We start from the raw sequence: 24518 nt of genomic DNA, 5'->3' as shown, positions 1-24518 counted from the left end.
AAAATTGATTCCACAAATTAACTTTTAACAAGACACATCTATTAATTTATATTCATTCCAGGTGACTACCTCATGAAACTGGTTGAGAGAATGCCAAGCGTGTGCAAAGCTGTCATCAAGGCTACTTTGGCTACTTTGAAGAATCTCAAATATAAAATATATTTTGATTTGTTTAACACTTTTTTGGTTACTACATGATTCTATATGTGTTATTTCATAGTTAATGTCTTCACTATTATTATACAATGTAGAAAATAGTAAAAATAAAGAAAAACCTTTGATTGAGTAGGTGTGTCCAAACTTTTGACTGGTACTGTACATGCTATGAATAGAAGGGCTATGTTACTGTGCTTGGCATATACCCCCAACCTACAGTCCACTCCCTTTCAGTCATGAGCCTCCGGCTCCACCGTTGGAGCCCTCTCTGTGTTCATATTGTTAGGTTGAGACTGTGCAGGGGTGTCACCATTGCTTCTGGAGCCGTACAGCTCATTGTCCACCATAGGCTGCTGGGCTTGACTTAAGGGTCTATTGGGGACAGGTGGGGCAATATGGGATGGGGGCACAAAAGGCTGGTAGATGCCCACCTCTGGACGTTCAGTGACTGTCCCCAGAGAGAGGGGCTTAGTCTCTGTGGGCCCAGTAAAGCTCTGGTACACATCCACAGCCGGGTCTCCATAGACATCCATCTCTGCCCCATCTCGCAGAAGATGGCTGTATACAAGTGTGTCCTCGATTGAGGCGTAGATGTGGGACTCGTTGTCTTTTCGTGATTTGGGGAAACTCCCGTTGTGCCCTGGCAGGAAGCTGGTCCCGTTGGGGTTGTAGATGGACACTTGGTGAGACAGCTGCCTTTTCTTCTTCCTACTCAACAGGAGGGAGATCAAAACCCATTATTACACACAAGATAGGCTACTGTAAAGAGAGCAAATTATGTTGTCTTAAATAGTCACACTTATTAAGTCCCATAATTATAAAAAGACCCTATGTATGTGTGCACTTATCATGACAAATCAAATCAAATTTTATTAGTCACATGCGCCGAATACAACAGGTATACAAGTTACAGTGAAATGCTTACTTACGAGCCTCTAACCGACAATGCAGTTTAAAAAAAATACGGATAAGAATAAGAAATAAAATTAACAAGTAATTAAAGAGCAGCAATAAAATAACAATAGCGAGACTATATTCAGGGGGGTACCGGTACAGAGTCAATGTGCGAGGGCACCGGTTGAGGTAATATTTACATGAAGGTAGAGTTATTAAAGTGACTATGCATAGATGATAACAACAGAGAGTAGCAGTTGTGTAAAAGAAGGGGAGAGGAGTGGGGAGGCAATGCAAATAGTCTGGGTAGCCATTTGATTAGGTGTTCAGGAGTCCTATGGCTTGGGGGTTGAAGCTGTTTCAAAGCCTCTTGGACCTAGACTTGGTGCCCCGGTATAGCTTGCCGTGCGGTATCAGAAAGAACAGTCTATGACTAGGGTGGCTGGAGTCTTTGACAATTTTAGGGCTTTCCTCTGACACTGCCTGGTATAGAGGTCCTGGATGGCAGGAAGCTTGGCCCCGGTGATGTACTAGGCCATTCACACTACCCTCTGTAGTGCCTTGCAGTCGGAAGCCGCGCAGTTGCCATACCAGGCAGTGATGCAACCAGTCAGGATGCTCTTAATGGTGCAGCTGTAGAACCTTTTGAGGATCTGAGGACCCATGCCAAACCTTTTCCATTTCCTGAGCGGGAATAGGTTTTGTCGTGCCCTATTCATGACTGTCTTGGTGTGCTTGGACCATGTTAGTTTGTTGGTGATGTGGACACCAAGGAACTTGAAGCTATCAAACTGGTCCACTGCAGCCCCGTCGATGAAAATGGGGGCGTGCTCGGTCCTCTTTTTCCTGTAGTCTACAATCATCTCCTTTGTCTTGATTATGTTGAGGGAGAGGTTGTTGTCCTGGCACCACATGGCCAGGTCTCTGACCTCCTCCCTATAGGCTGTCTCATCGTTGTCGGTGATCACGCCTACCACTGTTGTGTCATCGGCAAACTTAATGATGCTGTTGGAGTCGTGACTGGCCGTGCAGTCATGAGTGAACAGGGAGTACAGGAGGGGACTGAGCACACACCCGAGGGGCCCCTGTGTTGAGGATCAGCGTGGCGGATGTGTTGTTACCTACCCTTACCACCTGGGGGCGGCCCGTCAGGAGGTCCAGGGTCCAGTTGCAGAGGGAGGTGTTTAGTCCCAGGGTCCTTAGTTTAGTGATGCACTTTGAGGGCACTATGGTGTTGAATGCTGAGCTGTAGTCAATTAATATCATTCTCACATAGGTGTTCCTTTTTTCCAGGTGGGAAAGGCAGTGTGGAGTGCAATAGAGATTGCATCACCTGTGGATTTGTTGGGGCGGTATGCAAATTGGAGTGGGTCTAGGGTTTCTGGGATAATGGTGTTGATGTGAGCCATGATCAGCCTTTCAAATCACTTCATGACTACAGACGTGAGTGCTACGGGTCGGTAGTCATTTAGGCAGGTTAACTTAGTGTTCTTGGGCACAGGCACTATGGTGGTCTGCTTAAAACATGTTGGTATTACAGACTCGGACAGGGAGAGTTTGAAAATGTCAGTGAAGACACTTGCCAGTTGGTCAGCGCATGCTCGCAGTACACATCCTGGTAATCTGTCTGGCCTTGCGGCCTTGTGAATGTTGACCTGTTTAAAGGTCTTACTCACATCGGTTTAAAGGTCTTACTCACATCGGCTACGGAGAGCGTGATCACACCGTCTTCCCGGAACAGCTGGTGCTCTCATGCATGTTTCAGTGTTATTTGCCTCTTAGCGAGCATACAAGTAGTTTAGCTTGTCTGGTAGGCTAGTGTCACTGGGCAGCTCTCGGCTGTGCTTCCCTTTGTAGTCTGTAATGGTTTGCAAGCCCTGCCACAGCCGACGAGTGTCAGAGCCGATGTAGTATGATTAGATCTTAGTCCTGTATTGATGCTTTGCCTTTTTGATGGTTCGTTGGAGGGCATTGCGGGATTTCTTATATGCTTCCGGGTTAGAGTCCCGCTCCTTGAAAGTGGCAGCTCTAGCCCTCAGTGCGGATGTTGCCTGTAATCCATGGCTTATGGTTGGGGTATATACATACAGTCACTGTGGGGTCGACGTCATCAATGCATTTATTGATGAAGCCAATGACAGATGTGGTGTACTCCTCAATGCCATCGGAGGAATCCCAGAACATATTCCAGTCTGTGCTAGCAAAACAGTCCGGTAGCTTAACATCTTCTTCATCTGACCACTTTTTTATTGATCTAGTCACTGGTGCTTCTTGCTTTGATTTTTGCTTGTAAGCATGATTCAGGAGGATAGAATTACGGTCAGATTGGCCAAATGGAGGGCGAGGGAACGCTTTCTATGCGTCTCTGTGTGTGGAGTAAAGGTGGTCCAGAGTTTTTTCCCCCTCTGGTTGTATATTTAACATGCTGATAGAAATTTGGTAAAATGGATTTAAGTTTCCCTGCATTCAAGTCCCCAGCTACTAGGAGCGCCACCTCTGGGTGAGCGTTTTCTTGTTTACTTATGACGGAATACAGCTCATTCAATGCTGTCTTAGCACCACAGTCAGAGGCTGGCACTATGTAAACAGCTACAAAAAATACAGATGAAAACTCTCTAGGTAGATAGTGTGGTCTACAGCTTATCATGAGACACTCTACCTCAGGCGAACAATAGCTCTAGACTTCCTTAGTAATAGTGGACCATCTGTTATTTACAAAAATACATAGTCCGCCGCCCCTTATCGTACCAGACGCCGCTGTTCTACCCTGCCGGTGCCGCGTATAACCAGCTAGCTGTATTTTGATAGTGTCGTCATTCAGTCATGACTCCATGAAGCATAAGATAATACAGTTTTGAATGTCCCACTGGCAGTTTAATCTTCCGAGTAGGTCATCCGTTTTATAGTCCAAAGATTGCACGTTTGCTATCAGAATGGAAGGAAGTGGGGGTTTATTCGATCACCTACGAATTCTCAGAAGACAGCCTGCCCTCCGGCCCTTTTTCTCCGCTTCCTCTTCACGGAAATCACGGGGATCTGGGCCTGTTCCCGAGAAAGCAGTATATCGTTCGCATCAGACTCGTTAAAGGAAAAAAAGGATTCTGCCAGTCCACGGTGAGTAATCGCAGTCCTGATGTCCAGAAGTTATTTTCGGTCGTAAGAGACAGTAGCTGCAAAATGATGTACTAAATAAGTAAAAAAAATAAAAGTTACAAACAACGCAAATAAACAAACAAAAAACACATTTTAATACAAGTAATCCCTTATTACCATTTTTGAAATTGAAAATACCTCGGAGTGTAGCTATATTAATATAGACAAGCTAGAGTAAAAGTAAAATACACATAGCCTAGTTAAATACATGTTAATAAAAATAAAAAATGTATCTCCACAACACTCCACCGTCACTGTTGCACTCCACTCCAGTAGGTGGTGATAGTGTAAAAATGTGTTTCGAAAAAGGGCACGTGGAACAGGAAAAACACTTGCTAGCAGCTACTCAGCTAGTTAACTAACAAAATGTTGCCTAACATAAAATCATTGAGAATGTTGCTTAACATGCGATTAAAAGCGGCTGTCGATGAGCTATTCGGAGCCGTTGAAACAACGATAGCAGAGTACCAGCAAGAATTATGCCGTTCAAAAGAGGAGAAAGACCGAACGATAGCAGAGTACCAGGAAAAAGTGTCCCGTTCAGAAGAAGAGAACGCCCGGCTACAGAGGCTGCTGGATGTCGTTCTTAAACCAGAAATAAAGTTACAGAGACTAGAAGGTGCGTTTCCATCACATTTCAACTGTACCAATAGTTTCGTCACAAACTGTCCCGTTAAATAGCAAATGTGCCTACTCTGGTCATGGCACGTGTGTTCTAGCCAACAGCTCGCATAAAGCCTATACTACAGGCTGTAAACTAGTCTACATGAGATTATTATGGAAAACAGCGAGAATATAATTATTTGTCAAGCATCCATCAAGACATTAGAATAAGACCCTCGATATTATTCACCACCCTGTGAAATGTATAATGCATTTAATCTGTTGCCTAATAACCTGCATGGTTTCACGAGTCATAGACGACCATACACCATATAATCCAAATGTACTTAAATATGTTTATTATATCAATATTTGCGTATAAAGGCGTTTGCACCGCTTTTAATCGCATAATTTATTTTACCGACACGAAAAGATCACACTGTCAAACGAACAAATTATCTGTAGGCATTTATACAACTGTACCGAAACTTCCCGTTTCCATCACAGCTATCGTGTTTTTGATATATATATATATATATATATATATATATATATATATATATATATATATATATATATATATATGGTATGACTTGCATAAAACTGTCTGGAAATGTGGTTACTGTGTAGCTCAAAAGTTACATGTATCTGGCTAGAACACATTTCTTGTAAACCAGCATCTCAGCATTTGAATGTACTAGCCAATGTACTAGCTAAGTATGTCATGCTCTTTTTCCCACAGACCTCCAGCAGCTCACTCTCTCCATCTCTGAAGAGGAGGTTCCCCTTGAGCAGCAGCACTGCAAGCAGGAGTGTAGTCCCGGTCTGGGGCAAGAGGACCCTTCCCAGATTAAAGAGGAACAGGAGGAACTATGGGTCATCAGTCAGGGACGAGAGCAGCTTCAAGCGATCGATTATGATACTGATGATACTGATGATTCTGCTGATACAGAAACCTTCATATCTACTGCCAGTGTAAAATGTGACTATAATCAGAACCCAAGTCAGTCCTCACATCTTTACCAAATTATAACCCAATGTGAAGAAAACACAGAGAGGGATGAGCTACCCAGCACCACAAGGCAAATTGAACAGATTAAAATGGAGTTCTTCAGTAACAGTGACTCTCAACCCCCGTCTGCAGTCAATTCAGACTGGTCGGAAACTCAGGGTGAGAGTGTTGATCGGATGGAGAGTGAAGGACCTCCACTCAAGTCAAGGAGAACACAGACTAAAGCTGGACCAAGCTTCCATGTCTGTTGTCCCATCTGAAATCCCCTATCTCCAGTAATGCTGTTCGTCATTGTAGAATATGTGCAAAACCTTATCACTGTGACGTCTCTAGTGATTCATGCCCATAGACATACACAGCTATCTCGGTGTGGTATCTGCGAAAGAACCGTTGAGTCTGTAGAAAGTTTGAAAGAACATCTACATTTTCACGTTGCAAGTACAGGATCACTTTCTTGTTACATCTGTGGTATATGTTTCACAGAGGATGAGGAGGTTTTGCTGGAAGTGCATATGAGCAATCACAAACTGAAACTGGATCGCTGTCTTGTGTGTAAGAAATGTTTAGAAACTCGCCAGGGTCTGACATTGCATATCAGGACTTGATCAGGATTGAAAATTGAGAGCCCCGACCTGGGCCTATGACCTGCAGCCTGAGCCTGTCCATATTATGCCTTTACAAGCAGTCTTTTTTTATTTTGAAATTGTAAAAACAATGTGAACGTGAGGGAGGAGTAGCCTATATTGTCGTAATCAAACTTCATTAAAACACTACAGCAGTTTTTGCTGAAGAAATCCCTCTGATAAAATGCTCCAGTTCCATATCCTAGTAAAGGAAGGCTGAGTAAGAGCCATGCGGGTCTGCTGAAGGTCTGTGTATACTGAAATGCATTTTTAAAACTATTGAATGGAGAGTGTCACGAGTCGCCTTCTAATGCATAGTTGCCATATGTACTCAAAAGGATGGTTTCTCAGACAGATTAAGCCTAATCCTGGACTAAAAAGCACTTTCAATGGATATTAATCTCTAATTGAATAGGAAAAATTATAACCACAAATAGGTGCTGTGGCATAAAAAACTCAAAAGGCCAGACACTTTGAAAGTTAAAAGCCTTCAACGTGGGCTAAAACATTAAAGTACACCAACGCGTATTGGCTTAGGCCTTCATCAGGGTGTCCTTAGCACCTAGTTGTGGTTAACTTTTGCATTACCATTCCTCTGCAAGAGCAGTTGTGGTTGTTTTGGAATATGCTCCTGATACTTTTTCTTGGAGATGAATCTGTCTGAGAAACCATTCCAACATTTATCATGAAGGGCTAGAGAAAAGGTAGCTCACTTACTTGATCACCACACAAACCACAGCCAACACAACCACCATGAGAACCAGCAGAGCTGCCACCGCACTCAGAATGCTGGTCAGAAGCAGGTCTTAGGAACAGGAACACACACACAGGTCAGTATTCACTGATATCCCATTATCAACCCACTCACTTAACATAATGTTTCAAATCCAGAGGCTGATAACACTTAATATACAAAACATTAGGGACACTCTTTCCATGACATAGACTGATCAGGTGAATTCTGGTGACAGCTGTGATCCCTTATTGATGTCACTTGTTAAATCCACTTCAATCAGTGTAGATGAAGGGGACAAGACAGGTTAAACAAGGATTTTTAAGCCTTAGGCAAGAACAGGGTATAGTAGTAGGTGCCAGGCACATCGGTTTGTGTCAAGAACTGCAACTCTGCTGAGTTTTTTAAGCTCAACAATTTCCCATGGTTATCAAGAATGGTCTACCACCCAAAGGACATCCAGCCAACTTGACTCAACCAGGGCCGGTCCTTGCCGTTCTGCCTCCTGTCGTAGAATTACAACATTATGTTAATCACATTACTTTTATATTAGAATGTATCCCTATATTAGTACATTCAGACTGTCTGTTATATCTAATAGGCAACAGAATAGTGTTCTTAGAACTCTATGTCCATGTGTCTGAGAGGAGCCGCTGAGATTTTACCGCTGACAGTAGATCTACGATGGCTTGGTGATAAGACATTCCATTCCATGATTAGTGTCTGTGTGCATGTCTGTCGGTGCCAGGGAGACCCTATAACCTTTTTCTCTCCCATATGGCAGATGAACACTGAACTTAATAATTTGAGGGAATGACCTAGTGTCTATGTTACATTAGTATTTCTGTATAAACAAGCAGTAAACAACCTTGAGACAGAAACCTGTTGCGCTGTAATCGTGATGTCTGTTGCATGAGAGCACAATGTACCTTTGTATAAATTCTCTCATCTGTGATTTGTCATGAACATCCAGGTGGATGGACTTTGCTATAAAATGCTGTGGTTTAGTCCCGCTGGTTGAGTTCTCAGGGATCACCTCCAGGGTGGTTACTGACCAACTCCATTACTGCACTAATTTAATAATAAAGTTACATTGGTTTGAAGAAATCTAAAAGTCTCTCCGTTGATTAGAATAATTCCACCACGCCCTAGGCGAGACCACAACTAGAATACTCCCAGTAAGCGAGAAAAAATGTCTAAAAGATTTGGTCTGGATTGGACCAAAAATCAATGTCCATGGATTTGTAAATCAAGGCCGATCCGGACTGCACCAAAAAATGACACCCAAAAGGTGTTGGTCCGTGCTTCCGTGCTCACTGAGGTGTAGCCTGAAATTGAATTCTATGAATGCCCATCTATGTGGTAAGCCTAATGTTTGTAAAACACACAAAAAAGACTTCCAAAAGACGTCGGCTTGTGCTTACTGGGGTGTAGCCTACCATGTGGCCCCCAATGGAATTTTATGAATGCCCATCCATGTGCTAGGCCCACTGTTTGTAAAACAGGCCGTTTCATTGGCGTCATTACTACGGATTCCTGTGACTAATCAATTTGGCTATTTAAGCTCTGAATAACAGCTACCAACTTTATCAGGAGTTATCGTGAGCCTATTTGCACAGCGTGAAATGCAAAAGTACTTTTTTGCTATGATCAGCTTGTCAAAAATGGAGGGATACAAAATTGAAATCACTGATCACGACAATGGGTTGAAACTCCTGGAAAACAGTTGTGATTGTCCATTCCATATTGTCCATTTAACTTTGACCTATCCTGCTTTTAGGATATGTTGTTAACATGACAGCGCATTTTTTATTTGATTGAGCGCCATTTAGATTAGGCTATTTAATGGGAGAAACCTGTATGATGTAAAAAGTGTCCGTCTCATTACATTATCATACATTTTATCTCCAGTCTGTAGGCTACAGAAAAGGCCACATACTCTTTCTACCATATCCTATATCTGCTACATGATTTCATGTTAGATAATTTTTTTGACTGAATGTTGGTGCAGAGCAGCGATGCGTCTCTCCAACAGAACCCCGGAGAGGCTCGCTGGGAATGGACAAGCAAAATATTTTGCACCCTTGCCTTTGACAAAGTGAGCACTGCTTATCAAAGGGCGTCATCAACGCTCACCTAAAAAAAAAAGGCCATATGCCACTGGTTGAGAAAAATGGTAATTGTTTGGTCAGTTTAGCTCAGAAAATGGTCAGTTTACCTCAGAAAATGCCACCCTCGTCAAACTGGCAGCTGCCTAATCCTACCTAATGAGTGAGTCCAAGCTCCAATGAATTCAGTTTGTTCTGAGGGCAAAATGGGGGGAGTGCAACTCAATATTAGGAAGGTGTTCCTAATGTTTGGTATACTCAGTGTAGTAAGACCAGAATTAACAAAATATCAGAATGGTATAGAGAAATGCTGAGAAACATGGAGCGTTAGATTTTCACTGCAATTTCAAATTCACTTTAAACTAACAACCTATGGAGAGGGAGTGAGAGGAGATAGAACAACACTGCTTATCATGATGAATGCTCCACACGGTCGGTCACTCACTCTTGTCCTTGTGCAATGTGATCTGTGTGAGCACGCTGAAGTGTCCTCTCTCAGGCATACAGCTGGACATGTTGAGGTAGAAGCTCTCTGAGACAGTGATCTTCCTGCCTGCCTCCTCGTCTTCCCGCCGGCTGTACATCTCCTCCAGGGAGCCCAGGATCTGCACCCTGATCAAATCAAATGTATTTATATACAGCACATCATAAAGTGCTTTACAGTAACCCGGCCTGGACCCCAAGACCAAGCAAGAAAGAAGCAAGACCACAGTGGCCATGAAAAACTCCCTAGAATGAAGAAACCTAGAGAGGACGTCTCAGATGGGTACCCCATTCTATTCTAGTTGTACCTGATGCCCGTGTGGCGGTTGCTGCACTTAGGCTGGCTGATGTTGTCGAACATGAGGTGGGCTTCCAGCTTGGAGGGGACAACGACGATCCAGGACACAGTGGAGTAGGACTTCATTCCCACAGGCCAACTAGGGGTGGCCAGGAGAGTTGGTACTCCTTTCATTGGGTATACAGTGAAAATGTATCTCTCTGTGTGTACATCAGGGGGAGAATAACATATTTGCAGTTACAGTACTACTTTTATATAAAACAATTTATTAAAGATGTAACTTCATGGCCAAAAGTATGTGGACACCCGCTCGCCAAACATCTCATTCCAAAATCATGGGCATTAATATGGAGTTGGTCCCCCCTTTGTTGCTATAATAGCCTCCACTCTTCTGGGAAGGCTTTCCACTAGATGTTGGAACATTGCTGCAGGGACTCGCTGCCATTCAGCCACAAGAGTATTAGTGAGGTTGGGCACTGATGTTGGGCGATTACGCCTGGCTCGCAGTCGGTATTCCAATTCATCCCAAACATGTTCGATGGAGTTGAGGTCAGGGTTCTGTGCAGGCCAGTCAAGTTCTTCCACACCGATCTCGACAAACCATTTCTGTATGGACCTCGCTTTGTGCATGGGGCATTGTCATGCTGAAACTTTGCCACAAAGTTGGAAGCACAGAATCACCTAGAATGTCATTGTATGCCGTAGCGTTAAGATTTCCCTTCACTGGAACTAAGGGGCCTAGCCCGAACCATGAAAAAAAACAAAAAACGTTGGACTGCCAGATGGTGAAGCGTGATTCATCACTCCAGAAAATGCATTTCCACTGCTCCAGAGTCCAATGGCAGTGAGCTTTACACCACTCTAGCCGACGCTTGGCATTGCGCATGGTGATCTTAGGCTTGTGTGCAACTGTTCGGCCATGGAAACCCATTTCATGAAGCTCCCTACAACCGAGGACACTCGATTTTTTACGCGCTACATGCTTAAGCACTCTTGAGATTCCATTCTGTAAGCTTGTGTGGCCTACCGCTGAGCTGTTGTTGCTCCTAGACGTTTCCACTTCACAATAACACAGTTAAAACTTTAATTAAACATGTTACCTGCAATCTCCCTGGTGAAGGAGATGTTGAGTAAAGGGTGTGCAAATGGCCACCTCTCTTTCCCTCCCATGGTCGAGGCTGAAGCTGTGATGGACACGTTGGTGTGGACCTGGACTTTGCGTATGGCTCCCTGAGGGCAGAACTGACCCACGGTGGTGCCGTCATCGTCCTCGGCCACAGTGAGAGTGACAGAGCCGTTGCAGGGTTGTTCTGGCAGGGACTGCCTGAGGTTGCCAGAAGTGGGCAGGAGCTCTACCGTGCCATCCCGAGGGGGACGGAGGATCCAGGTGACATTGTCCAGGGGAGCGGGAAGACACCTCTCCAGGACGGGCGCCGTCAGTAGGACAGGGGCTGCTGCTGCCGGGCAGCCCCTCCAGTGACGGCACTCTGAGAAATGGAGAAGAGGTTGAAGGATACAAACCAAAATATAGTTGAATATATACCATGAGTTTGTGGTGCCTTAGGATCTCAAGAAGGACAAAGAATTTGTTCATCCTAATTACCACACTCCATATATTTTTTAAAGTGTAAGGGAAGCCAAAAATGTAGCATTGAATTGCAGTGATTGTTTAGTTAGGGCTTAAGGCCACACCCACACACACGTTGAACGGTATATCATGTTATTCTTCTATGACGTCAAGCCAGACCAACACAATGAGAAGTTAGTGACTGGGCGAGCAGCATAGTGTTAATAATAATGCTTATGGTTATATAACTCAGAGCAGAGCAGTGTTGCTAGTTAGTCCTTAGTTACCTATGATTCTGATGGCGGTCAGTAGCAGCTCCTGACATGGGCAGTCCTGGAAGGACAGCTGAGAGATCTTCCCTGAGGGAACAGTGATTTTCTCCTGGATGACAGAGTTCAGCTTCAGCTCACAGTCAGACATGAGGTTAGTTTTCTCAATATGGAGGGAAAGCCTCCGCTCTTTCCTCAGGTCCACGTTGCACATCACTGCAAAGTATGTCACAGTAACAAATCATATACATGTAGCTGCACATCCACTTCCACTGACTAACTTACTATAACTCATGCAGGCACACAGCAAAATTAAGACAAGGATTTCACATTTAAGAAGAATACCAAAAGTCTGCCCCAGTGGCAATCTGCAATGTTAAAAGCTGTATACAGTTGAAGTCGGAAGTTTACATACAGTGGGGCAAAAAAGTATTTAGTCAGCCACCAATTGTGCAAGTTCTCCCACTTAAAAAGATGAGCGAGGCTTGTAATTTTCATCATAGGTACACTTCAACTATGACATATAAAAAATGAGAAAAAAATTCCAGAAAATCACATTGTAGGATTTTTAATGAATTTATTTGCAAATTATGGTGGAAAATAAGTATTTGGTCACCTACCAACAAGCAAGATTTCTGGCTCTCACAGACCTGTAACTTCTTCTTTAAGATGCTCTTCTGTCCTCCACTCGTTACCTGTATTAATGGCACAGTCACAGTCACACTACAAACTCCACTATGACCAAGACCAAAGAGCTGTCAAAGGACACCAGAAACAAAATTATAGACCTGCACCAGGCTGGGAAGACTGAATCTGCAATAGGTAAGCAGCTTGGTTTGAAGAAATCAACTGTGGGAGCAATTATTAGGAAATGGAAGACATACAAGACCACTGATAATCTCCCTCGATCTGGCTCTCCACGCAAGATCTCACCCCGTGGGGTCAAAATGATCACAAGAACGGTGAGCAAAAATCCCAGAACCACACGGGGGGACCTCGTGAATGACCTGCAGAGAGCTGGGACCAAAGTAACAAAGCCTACCATCAGTAACACACTACGCCGCCAGGGACTCAAATCCTGCAGTGCCAGACGTGTCCCCCTGCTTAAGCCAGTACATGTCCAGGCCCGTCTAAAGTTTGCTAGAGAGCATTTGGATGATCCAGAAGAAGATTGGGAGAATGTCATATGGTCAGATGAAACCAAAATAGAACTTTTTGGTAAAAACTCAACTCGTCGTGTTTGGAGGACAAAGAATGCTGAGTTGCATCCAAAGAACACCATACCTACTGTGAAGCATGGGGGTGGAAACATCATGCTTTGGGGCTGTTTTTCTGCAAATGGACCAGGACGACTGATCCGTGTAAAGGACAGAATGAATGGGGCCATGTATCGTGAGATTTTGAGTAAAAACCTCCTTCCATCAGCAAGGGCATTGAAGATGAAACGTGGCCGGGTCTTTCAGCATGACAATGATCCCAAACACACCGCCCGGGCAACAAAGGAGTGGCTTCGTAAGAAGCAATTCAAGGTCCTGGAGTGGCCTAGCCAGTCTCCAGATCTCAACCCCATAGAAAATCTTTGGAGGGAGTTGAAAGTCTGTGTTGCCCAGCAACAGCCCCAAAACATCACTGCTCTAGAGGAGATCTGCATGGAGGAATGGGCCAAAATACCAGCAACAGTGTGTGAAAACCTTCTGAAGACTTAGAGAAAACGTTTGACCTCTGTCATTGCCAACAAAGGGTATATAACAAAGTATTGAGATAAACTTTTGTTATTGACCAAATACTTATTTTCCACCATAATTTGCAAATAAATTCATTAAAAATCCTACAATGTGATTTTCTGGATTTTTTTTCTCTCATTTTGTCTGTCATAGTTGAAGTGTACCTATGATGATTACAGGCCTCTCTCATCTTTTTAAGTGGGAGAACTTGCACAATTGGTGGCTGACTAAATACTTTTTTTGCCCCACTGTACACCTTAGCCAAATACATTTAAACTCAGTTTTTCACAATTCCTGACATTCAATCCAAGTAAAAATTCCCTGTTTTAGGTCAGTTAGGATCACCACTTTATTTTAAGAATGTGAAATGTCAGAATAATAATAGAGTGATTTATTTCAGCTTACTTCTTTCATCACATTCCCAGTGAGTCAGAAGTTTACATACACTCAATTAGTATTTGGTAGCATTGCCTTTAAATTGTTTAACTTGGGTCAAACTTTTTGGGTGGCTTTCCACAAGCTTCCCACAAGAAGTTGGGTGAATTTTGGCCCATTCCTCCTGACAGAGCTGGTGTAACTGGGTCAGGTTAGTAGGCCTCATTGTTCGCACACGTTTTTCAGTTCTGCCCACACATTTTATATGGGATTGAGGTCAGGGCTTTCTGATGGCCACTCCAATACCTTGACTTTGATGTCCTTAAGCCATTTTGCCACAAATTTGGAAGTATGCTTGGAGTAAATGTCCATTTGGAAGACCCATTTGTGACTAAGCATTAACATCCTGAGATGTTGCTTCAATATATCCACATCATTTTCCTTCCTCAGGATGCCATCTATTTTGTTGATGCTGCCACCCCTGTGCTTCACGGTTGGGATGGTGTTCTTCGGCTTGCAAGCCTCCCCCGTTTTCCTCCAAACATAACAATGGTCATTATGGTCAAACAGTTCTATTTTTGTTTCATCAGATCAGAGGACATTTCTCCAAAAAGTACGATCTTTCCAATGGTCATTATGGCCAAACAGTTCTATTTTTGTTTCATCAGATCAGAGGACAATTCTCCAAAAAGTACGATCTTTGTCCCCATGTGCAGTTGCAAACCGTAGTCTGGCTTTTTTATGGCGGTTTTGGAGCAGTGGCTTCTTCCTTGCTGAGCGGCCTATCAGGTTATGTCGATATTGGACTCGTTTTACTGTGGATATAGATACTTTTGTACCTCTTTCCTCCAGCATCTTCACAAGGTCCTTTGCTGTTGTTCTGGGATTGATTTGCACTTTTTGCACCAAAGTACGTTCATCTCTAGGAGACAGAACGCATCTCCTTCCTGAGCGGTATGATGGCTGCATGGTCCCATGGTGTTTATACTTGCGTACTATTGTTTGTACAGATGAACATGGTACCTTCAGGCGTTTGGAAATTGCTCCCAAGGATGAACCAGACTTGTGGACGTCTACAATTTGTTTTCTGAGGTCTTGGCTGATTTCTTTTGATTTTCCGATGATGTCAAGCAAAAAGGCACTGAGTTTGAATGTAGGCCTTGAAAACATCCACAGGTACATGTCCAATTGACTCAAATGATGTCAATTAGCCTTTCAGAAGCTTCTAAAGCCATGACATCATTTTCTGGAATTTTCCAAGCTGTTTAAAGGCACAGTCAACTTACTGTATGTAAACTTCTGACCCACTGGAATTGTGATACAGTGAATTATAAGTGAAATAATCTGTCTGTAAACAATTGTTGAAAAAATTACTTGTGTCATGCACAAAGTAGATGTATAGTTTGTTAACAAGAAATTTGTGGAGTGGTTGAAAAACGAGTTCATGACTCCAACCTAAGTGTATGTAAACTTCTGACTTCAACTGTATATTAAAGCTACAGTAATCCCCTTTTGTGGTTGTAAACATTAACCACAAGACAGAGTGGTTTGTCAAATTACCGCCGATCTAAAAGCTCCATGGTATTATAATGAATTGTAATATGTTGGATCTGTACAACTACAGTAGCTATTACCACTACTACTACATTATCTAAATACATCTGACACTACACAACAATTGGCCTTAAAGGGATGGTCACCAATCCCTTTGATACTTTATGATAATCTGGACAAGATGAGCAAAAAATGCTAATATACAGTGCATTCGAAAAGTATTCAGACACCTTAATCTTTTCCACATTTTGTTAAGTTACAGCCTTATTCTAAAATGGATGCAATACATTTGTTCCTCATCAATCTACAAACAATAGCCCATAATGATAAAGCAAAAACAGGTTTGTACATTTAAAACATTTTAGAAAAAAAAACGTATTTACATAAGTATTCAGACCCTTTGCGATGAGACTCGAAACTGAGCTCAGGAGCATAGTGTTTCCATTGATCATCCTTGAGATGTTTCTACAACTTGATTGGAGTCCAGCTGTGGTAAATTCAATTGAGTGGACATGATTTGGAAAGGCACATGCCTGTCTATATAAGGTCTCACAGTTGACAGTGCATGTCAGAGCAAAGACCAAATCACAAAGACTCTTTTTAAAGCTGGCTGCCCAGACGAAATGAACAATCGGGGCGGAAGGGCCTTGGTCAGGGAGGTGACCAAGAACCCGATGGTCACTCTGACAGAGCTCCAGAGTTTCTCTGTGGAGATGGGAGAACCTTCCAGAAAGACAACCATCTCTGCAGCACTCCACCAATCAGGCCTTTATGGTAGAGTGGCCAGACGGATGCCACTCCTCAGTAAAAGGCACATGACAGCCCGCTTGGAGTTTGCCAAAAGGCACCTAAAGGACTCTCAGACCATGAGAAACAAGATTCTCTGGTCTGATGAAACCAAGATTGAACTCTTTGGCCTGAATGCCAAGCATCACATCTGGAGGAAACCAGGCACCACTCATCACCTGGCCAATACCATCCCTAAGGTGAAGCATGGTGGTGGAGGCCTCATACTGTGGGGATGTTTTTCAGCGGCAGGGACTGCGAGACTAGTAAGGATTGAGAGAAAGATGAATGGAGCAAGTCTCTGAACATCCTTGAGTGGCCTAGCCAGAGCCCGGACTTGAACCCGATCGTACATCTCTGGAGAGAGCTGACAATAGCTGTTCAGCGACGCTCCCCATCCAACCTGACAGAATTTAAGAGGATTAGCAAGAAGACTCGAGGCTGTAATCACCTAAACCTGTTTTTGCTTTGCCATTATGGGGTATTGTGTGTTGATAGATGAGGGGGGAAAAAACGATTTTATCAATTTTAGAATAAGGCTGTAACATAATAAAATGTGGGAAAAGTGAAGGGGTCTGAATACTTTCCGAATGCACTGTAGGAACCATGACTTCAGTTGAGTCTCAGTGGGAGGAGCTATAGGAGGATTGCCTCAATGTAATGGCTGGAATGGAAAAGATTGCCTTGTGTTCATATGTGTTAGGAATTGAGAGGGAAAGAGCAGGGCTTTCCACAAACTAACACATGATTCATCCTCTCCTTTTTACTAAAGCTGTGTTTTCCAAACCTTTCCTGGAGAACACCTAGCCATTCCACTTCCCTATTCCAGTACCTGCACACCTGATTCGAGTTATCAAGAGCTTGATGTAGTTGACCAGGTTAATCAGGCATGCTGGTAATGGAAAAGATAAAGTCAGTCAAATTGCTGGGGATACTCAAGGAGGGTTTTTGGAAAAAGTTTTCTAAAGCCATCTAGTTTATTGTACACAGTGTCCTGTAGTGACCTGGAAGACTCCTCCTCTTGGCTGAAACCTTGAAGCGGAGGGAGAGACCAGTGGAGCCGTCTCCGATCCTGTTCATCTCACAGTTCCTTAGGATCAGGGAGAAGGAGTCCCGACGTTGGGCCGGCTGGGGGTCCGACAGCTTCTTCACCACCGCGAACCGCCCGTTACCGTGGTGATACTCCACGGCCGGCTCCTTCTTCAGGCACTGCGGCTGGGTCTGACGCAGGAAGACAACCGTAGCGTTGTGTTTGGGAGGGACCACAAACTTCCACTCCATCTGGTCATCGTCAGGGAAACTATTCGGGTAGTTTGGAGAGAGCAACTCCGAAGACGACGTCCCTTCCGGTAAAGTCACTTTGAGGACAGCAAGTGCTGAGGGACAATGATATGTTGATGAAGTGTCAGAAAATACAAGGTTAACCAGGTCCATTAAATCATGTCTGTAGCCATGACTAAAAACATACAGACATAAGTAATCCATTTATATTAATGAAAACAATGTGATTTTACGTCAGTTGTCTGAAACCACTGTCTGACCAACTCACATTTGATTTCCTCTCCAACAGACACGTTGAACATGGTGGGGTTCAGTTTCCGTCCTCCAGTGACCTCCAGAGAGAGCCTGCCCTGGTTCAAGACCTGAGCCCCAGAGACGCTGCCGTTCCTGCAGTACGTCCCGATGGCAGCCTCCCCTGTCCTCTGGAGGGCTAGCAGGGTATACGTGTGCTGGTCTAGACATCTCTCAGAGGGCAGGATCTGTCTCATCCCCATCTGGGTGAAGTCCAAATGGAATGCCCGTGGTACCGGGGCCTTCAGGTTCCAGATAAAGGTACGGTTGAAGTTCTGGAGTGGAAGCGTTCCGGTTCTAGACTCAATGGGGGTGATGTCTCCATTACAGGACCTTGTGGTACAATCTGATGGAAGGAGGGTAGGAGTTAGAGGAAGTCAATACAGAGACGAACACACAGGTATGCTCACACACAAAGTCACATATGGACTATGTATTATGAAAATGCACACAGGTATCCCACTTGTAAACACTATGTGAAAGCAATATAACTACAGTGTACAATGTGCCTATACTGTAATGACACTGTATTTCTGTACCATGTGGACAAGCTATAGACACTCTAAGGACACTATGGACACTCTAAATACCATGGAACCACCACCATTATATATTTCATAGAGAGTTCTTACCTATTTCCCTGACCACCTCCACAGTGAAGACTTCCTCTGGTTTGGGGCAGGTGAACTCTATGTTCACAGCAGCTTTGGGGTCTGTCAGCAGCACCACATAATCACTTCCAGCTCTGGAGCAGGACTTCTTCAAACCTGTACCGGTGCATACAGTACACTTTGACCCCCTGCTGCGCTCTGAACTCTGGCTGATGTTGAGAGTAGTGCCCTGGTCAGGGGTGAGGGTCAGTGTCACACCCTCTGAAAGAACAACAACCAAGGAAGTGATTGATGAATTATGGTAGAAGAGTGGCATCAGTTGGGGAGGCAGGGTTGTTCTGTACCACATGGGTATTTTACATAACCACACCTCTGTCAAAACTATATTAATTTGTACAAAACATAAACAGTCTTAGAATACAAAAAAATGTCCTTTTTTTCTCTGACTGACATGTAGGACTACTACTCAGTAGACAGAAAAGACAACTGATGTTTTTCTCAGCCTGACCTCATGTCCTTTTTTTGCTACAGCGTGTTAGAAAAGACTCATATGACTGAGGGAGTGTGTAGGGAGATGATCATGTCAACAGCTTGGCTCCACTTCCTGTATGACTAACCAGCCCCACGTCTGTGAGCTAGGGCCTACTGAACAAACATAGGCCTTGTCGTTCAACAGTTCAGACTGACATATATCTGTGATGCTGTATCCGTAAACATCCTTATCTTTAGACAACCACGCTCTTCATCTGCCTCTCCCTCTCTATCTGAACCACACACACACATAAGCGCTCTCTCTCTCCTTCTATCTGTCTGACTTATGCTTTCCCCAAAACCTTACCTAGTAACATAGCTGAGATAGAATCTGATTGTGTGACTGTTTGACATTGGAGATGTTACTGGGAAGCCTTGTTTGTCCCTCGCTGTTACATGTACAGCTATTACAGTCCAGCTGTCACTGTTGACACTGGGATAAGATGCGTAAGCCACAACTTACGGGGTCTTGACTAAACATTATTCTGCCTACCTAGCTATATCATTACAAACCAAACTGCTCCTACAGATTGTAGAAAAAAGAACAAAGGGAAGTTCTGCTAGAATACAATAGTAGATATTTGTAAATTGAAGGTGCTCTTGATAAAGGGGTTAATTGGTCATCCTAAAAACAAAGAGGACCAAGGCACTCTAAGGCCTTTTAATTATATGAAGAGTGCCTGGTCCTTGACCTCCTTGTGTTTGATGCTGATCCTATTGTCTGACCTATGCAAATACTGCCCCCCCGCCTGTAATCTGCAATGCAAACTCAGTGGCCCTGGTCTACATATAGAAACCGATAAGCCGTTGTTCCACCTGTTCCTAATAAAATATTAGATGAGTTGGAAGTTTTTTCCTTAGTTAGTTGGTCTTTGGATAGAACCAATGCATCAACAATCCTCACATCATTCCTATTTATTCACTGAACCAGACTCATGCATTAAAGATGTTTTCCTTTGTTTATTCATAAAGCACAACATGGGCCAGTCAACATCTATGTTGTCTGTCATTTGCATCCCATCTACACACTTTTGTTTTAGGAAACTGACAAGGTCTGTGTGTGGTTGTGCCAGTGTCAACAACAATTATTTAATGCATAGTCTACCTATAGAATACATCCTCTTCCAATTCAAGAATATCCCTGCAACTTCATAATACTGTTAGTGTCCATCAGTAAGTGGTATCATGGGAAACATGTCATAGAATATATCATTGTATACATATTTACATTTCAATCTTTATAGTAAAGGAACAAATGCAATGACCTAGTCGTAAAATAAAAGGAACTAAAATAATTTCCCTATTCTTCAGTTACATTTTATTTTTTTACAGAATCACAAAAATCACAAATGTATTACGGTTCACTTACCAGATTAAAACAAAATCTTAAAATGATAATTCTGTTTACTGACACTCAGCAGTGACTAGCCATATATTGGACTAAACACTGTTTTCATTGGTTTTAACACAGTTGCAGCAGACAGTATTGTGGCATCTGTCTTCCATCTAACCACAGGTGTTTGGAGAAGATAGTTAACCCTCTTGCTGTGTTCTGGTCCAATTTTTCTCTCTGAAAAATTTTGTTCATTTCATCTGATTGTCATAAGGTTCCATGACTTATTCCACAGGGCATCTGAACACACAAAATACATTTTGATGATTTTCATAACATTTTGGGTGTTTTATTTCACTTTTGTACACCTGTGGTGTTCCTGGTCAAAAATAACCGGTAATAAGAAATGAATGGGTGAGACTACAATTAGTGTATAAAATTGAGTTCACGGCACATGCCCATTCATCAGATAGACCCCCCACCCCCCCAGACCCCCACATGCATGTGTGTTTGAGCACGCACACGCACACACGCGCGCACACACACACACGCGCACACGCGCACACACACACACACACACACACACACACACACACACACACACACACACACACACACACACACACACACACACACACACACACACACACACACACACACACCTCACTCCCCTTCTTGGCTTCCATGGCAACCCCCATGGGAACCTTTCCCCAATATAATCTTTCCCCCATGGGAACCACACCTGTTGGCATTCTCACAAACAATTGCAACATTGTTTCAATAATATATAGAACTTTTCTTGCAGGTCTGGTATATAAAGCTTTTTTGATGCCTTGCTCACAATTCATTCTGTCGCAGCACAATGACCAAACGATTTACTGGATGTGAGGCTCTTGATCATATCTTTGATCATGACACTGGTGAGGAGGAGAGAGTCCTTGTTGAACATTGACACAAAGTAGTCTGTGCTAAATAGCACAATATGTTTCATCTGAGTATTTGTTACAGTCAAAATAATCCATACATTGTGCTTTTTTTACTCAAAAAGTAGTTGTATGAGCTCAGGTCAATGAGGCCTACAGGCCATAAATAGCAAATAGAAGTTCAAAACTTGTAATGTTCACAAGAACTTAAGTTGATACAAATATCTAACCCAACATTATGTGATAATGTATGTATTATTATGGATTTATACTCAGCTATTATGGGGCGGTCTATTTGTACCGGGAACACAGAAATAATGAACACGAAACGAACACAACAGGTTAATTAGCACAGGTAGTCCATTATGTCTTCAATCTAACCCTATAAGGATGTGTATCAATTTAGCCGGAATGAAAGACAAGATGCTTCCAAAACCGTACCGCATGCGACGCTTGTTATCGTTCAGACCGAGCATCGCGGCTCTTAACAAAACTCCCTATTATGTGTAATGTAATGGAACTGAGTAAGCAGTGACTTACCAGATATAACGAACACGGTGTGAGCGATCCCCAAAAGCTGAAGAGCCCAGCCGACTGTTGATAAAGTCATGCCTTTATTTTCAGCGTCGGTATCTCAAACGATAAGCTATATAACTCAACTAAAATTGGCACAAATCGCGACTACGGCTTTGGATCTCCGTGTAGTTCTTTCGCTTTGAGTAAAATGGGTTACACCTACATTTGCTTTCCTGCTGTGTGACATCACTTCTCAGGTAAGGCGTCCCTCTTGCAGTCATTTTGACAGGTGAGTTGTTGCTTGAAGAATTGCAACATATTTGAACTCGGTGCCGTTTTTTAAAAAAGTTTATAGAAAAATAAGCTGTAATGTAATACAAAATGAACAGACCGGGGTCTGATAGGTATTTAGTCAAATCTAGCCTTTTAGACCTCGGTAGCAGGCTTCACTGGACCAATGCCACATATAATTTGGCCACACCATGAACTGTTGTTTTTCTTTACCAAACAAGTTAAACTTTAAAAAATTGTGTGATCATCATTAGACTACGTGGTGCTCAAAAGTCGAAATAAATGACTTGTTATTATGTAATAACTCAATAATAATGCCATCTTAGATTGTCCAGCAGAGCAGAAGCCATTTTTCTGTAACACCCGAGCATACATGGCAAATATAGCACACATACCATCTATGCATTAGAGCCATGTGATGAATTCACCTGACACTCCTAGACACCGCAATAGCTAAAGTTCCTAGACAACGCAATAGCTAAAGTTCCTAGACAACGCAATAGCTAAAATTCTGGGGATTGGGACTGAGAGTGAAAGAAACAAGATTGAACAAGCAATGTTATTGGCTATCCGTGAATTCACCAGAGATGGTGGTAAGGGCCTGAGATGCAGGAGTGTTCCCTGCGAGGATAAGCTATGACGGGGATAATGACTGTGAACAGGAGCAGCAAGGAGGATCAACACAAGGGGCTGCGAGGAGCTTGTTGAGAGAGATTCTTCTCTCCTTTCACAGATATAATTTAACACAAGGATGCTTCCCACTGGGCACACCATGTCATTTCAACGTGGAAATGTGGGTAATATTTGGTTGAGATGTTGATCAATGAGATTTCAATCTTTATTCACCCACTCACAAAGTCAGCCAGAATTTGTTTGAATTCCCAATGTATCACTGTGCTTTCAACCATCCTAAAAGCACAACCAAATTCCAATGAAAAAACGATGCTGTTCGAGATTCTGCACAGATTATTATAACAATTGTGAAGATCTCCACAGACCTGCAACTTTTGCGTGCTATCTTGAACATGCACACTTTCTATGATGACATAAGAAGCCATTTATAGCTACAGTAGGCTAACTTCACGTTGTGACCATGGATGTGTTACTCATTTTAAGGTTAAATAGATACTGCTACATTAGTTTGTAAGATATACTTCATTTTAGGCTATTTACTCTATTATAAAAGTAATATTGAATTGTGTTTGGTTGACAACACAACCAAAAATCAACATTTAAAGGATATTGAATGCTTTGATAGTTTCCTCTGAGCCACTGGCTCAATCCTATTCTTTAACGTTTATTTTTGGTTTAGTTGGAGACGTGAATCGAACATACAATTTATTAACTTGTCGACAAGTTAATAGGCTATTTACTGTATCGCAAAAGTGATATTGAATTGTGTTTTGTTTCTCAACGCAACCAAATATCACTATTTGAAGGAGATTTATATTTTGTGCCACTAATTTAGTCTGGCGTTAATTCCAGTTTGTCTACAGATTAATATTTTATATGTTGGATTTACGTCTGCATCTCAACCAATAATCAAAGTAAAATAGGATTAAATCCAATAAAACTGTATTTAAAGTGCATTTAACGTTTGATTGATTTAGTCCTATTCTTTAACTTTGATTCTTGGTTGAGATGGCGATTTGAATCCAACATATAAATGATACTTTGTAGACAAACTGGAATCAAAGGCAGTGGCATTCAGTGGCACCGATGGAACTATCCAAACAGAAGATACATCTCCTTCAAATGGTGATATTTGGTTGCGTTGACAACCAAACACAATTCAATGTCCAGTTTGTATAAACATGTATCATTTATATGTTGGATTCATGTCTCCAACTCAAACAAAAATCTAAGTTAAATAATAAGACTAAATCTAATCTAATCAACGTTTAAATGCACTTTAAATCAAGTTTAATTGATTTAGTCCTACTCTTTAACCATGCTTTTTGGTTGAGGTGGAGACGTGAGTCCAACACAACATTTCAATTATTCATTTGAAGATTAAATTTGAACTCAACCAAAGCTTGAAACCCTAGGCCTATATGAATGGTCTATTTTTTGTTGAACCCTGGGTTGAATTGAAACAATAGCTGTAGATTCCATGTCACCATATGTTGACAAATTCAACCAGTTTGTACACAGTGGTTTGTGTGTTACTCAGAAACACATAAGCACATCAACTTGCTTACCTAAATATTCTCATCGCCTACTCACTTGAAAGATGAATGCAAATTCCCAGCTGCTATTCCCGGAAGCTCTCTCAAACAGAGAATGGAGCTTTATCGTTTCTCTTTCAGTTACAGGCCATAGCTCATTTCACCTACCTAGTCTATTTGCGTAATCGGTCACGAAGCCTTTAGCTCAAAATAAATAAGTCTCCTCACCTCCGTA

At 42.6% G+C, this 24518-nt stretch overlaps 2 protein-coding genes across 2 annotated transcripts; one reads left to right on the top strand and one right to left on the bottom strand.

The window, feature by feature from the left end:
• Window positions 1-386: 386 nt before the first annotated feature.
• On the bottom strand, window positions 387-22002 carry LOC129857353 (CUB domain-containing protein 1-like). Its single transcript, XM_055925508.1, has 10 exons — window positions 21849-22002; window positions 18543-18782; window positions 17888-18256; window positions 17343-17714; window positions 11918-12115; window positions 11164-11550; window positions 10074-10263; window positions 9728-9894; window positions 7159-7246; window positions 387-864 (listed from the first exon to the last, which is right to left on the bottom strand). The coding sequence occupies exons 1-10, from the start codon at window positions 21916-21918 to the stop codon at window positions 387-389; spliced, it is 2559 nt and encodes an 852-aa protein (XP_055781483.1). The 5' UTR covers window positions 21919-22002.
• LOC129857352 (uncharacterized) lies at window positions 4511-8288 on the top strand. Its single transcript, XM_055925507.1, has 2 exons — window positions 4511-4822; window positions 5549-8288. The coding sequence occupies exons 1-2, from the start codon at window positions 4570-4572 to the stop codon at window positions 6076-6078; spliced, it is 783 nt and encodes a 260-aa protein (XP_055781482.1). The 5' UTR covers window positions 4511-4569; the 3' UTR covers window positions 6079-8288.
• Window positions 22003-24518: the final 2516 nt, after the last annotated feature.

Source organism: Salvelinus fontinalis, chromosome 6, assembly GCF_029448725.1.
Source record: "Salvelinus fontinalis isolate EN_2023a chromosome 6, ASM2944872v1, whole genome shotgun sequence".
NCBI lineage: Eukaryota > Metazoa > Chordata > Actinopteri > Salmoniformes > Salmonidae > Salvelinus > Salvelinus fontinalis.
This window is presented reverse-complemented; position numbering and strand designations above follow the sequence as displayed.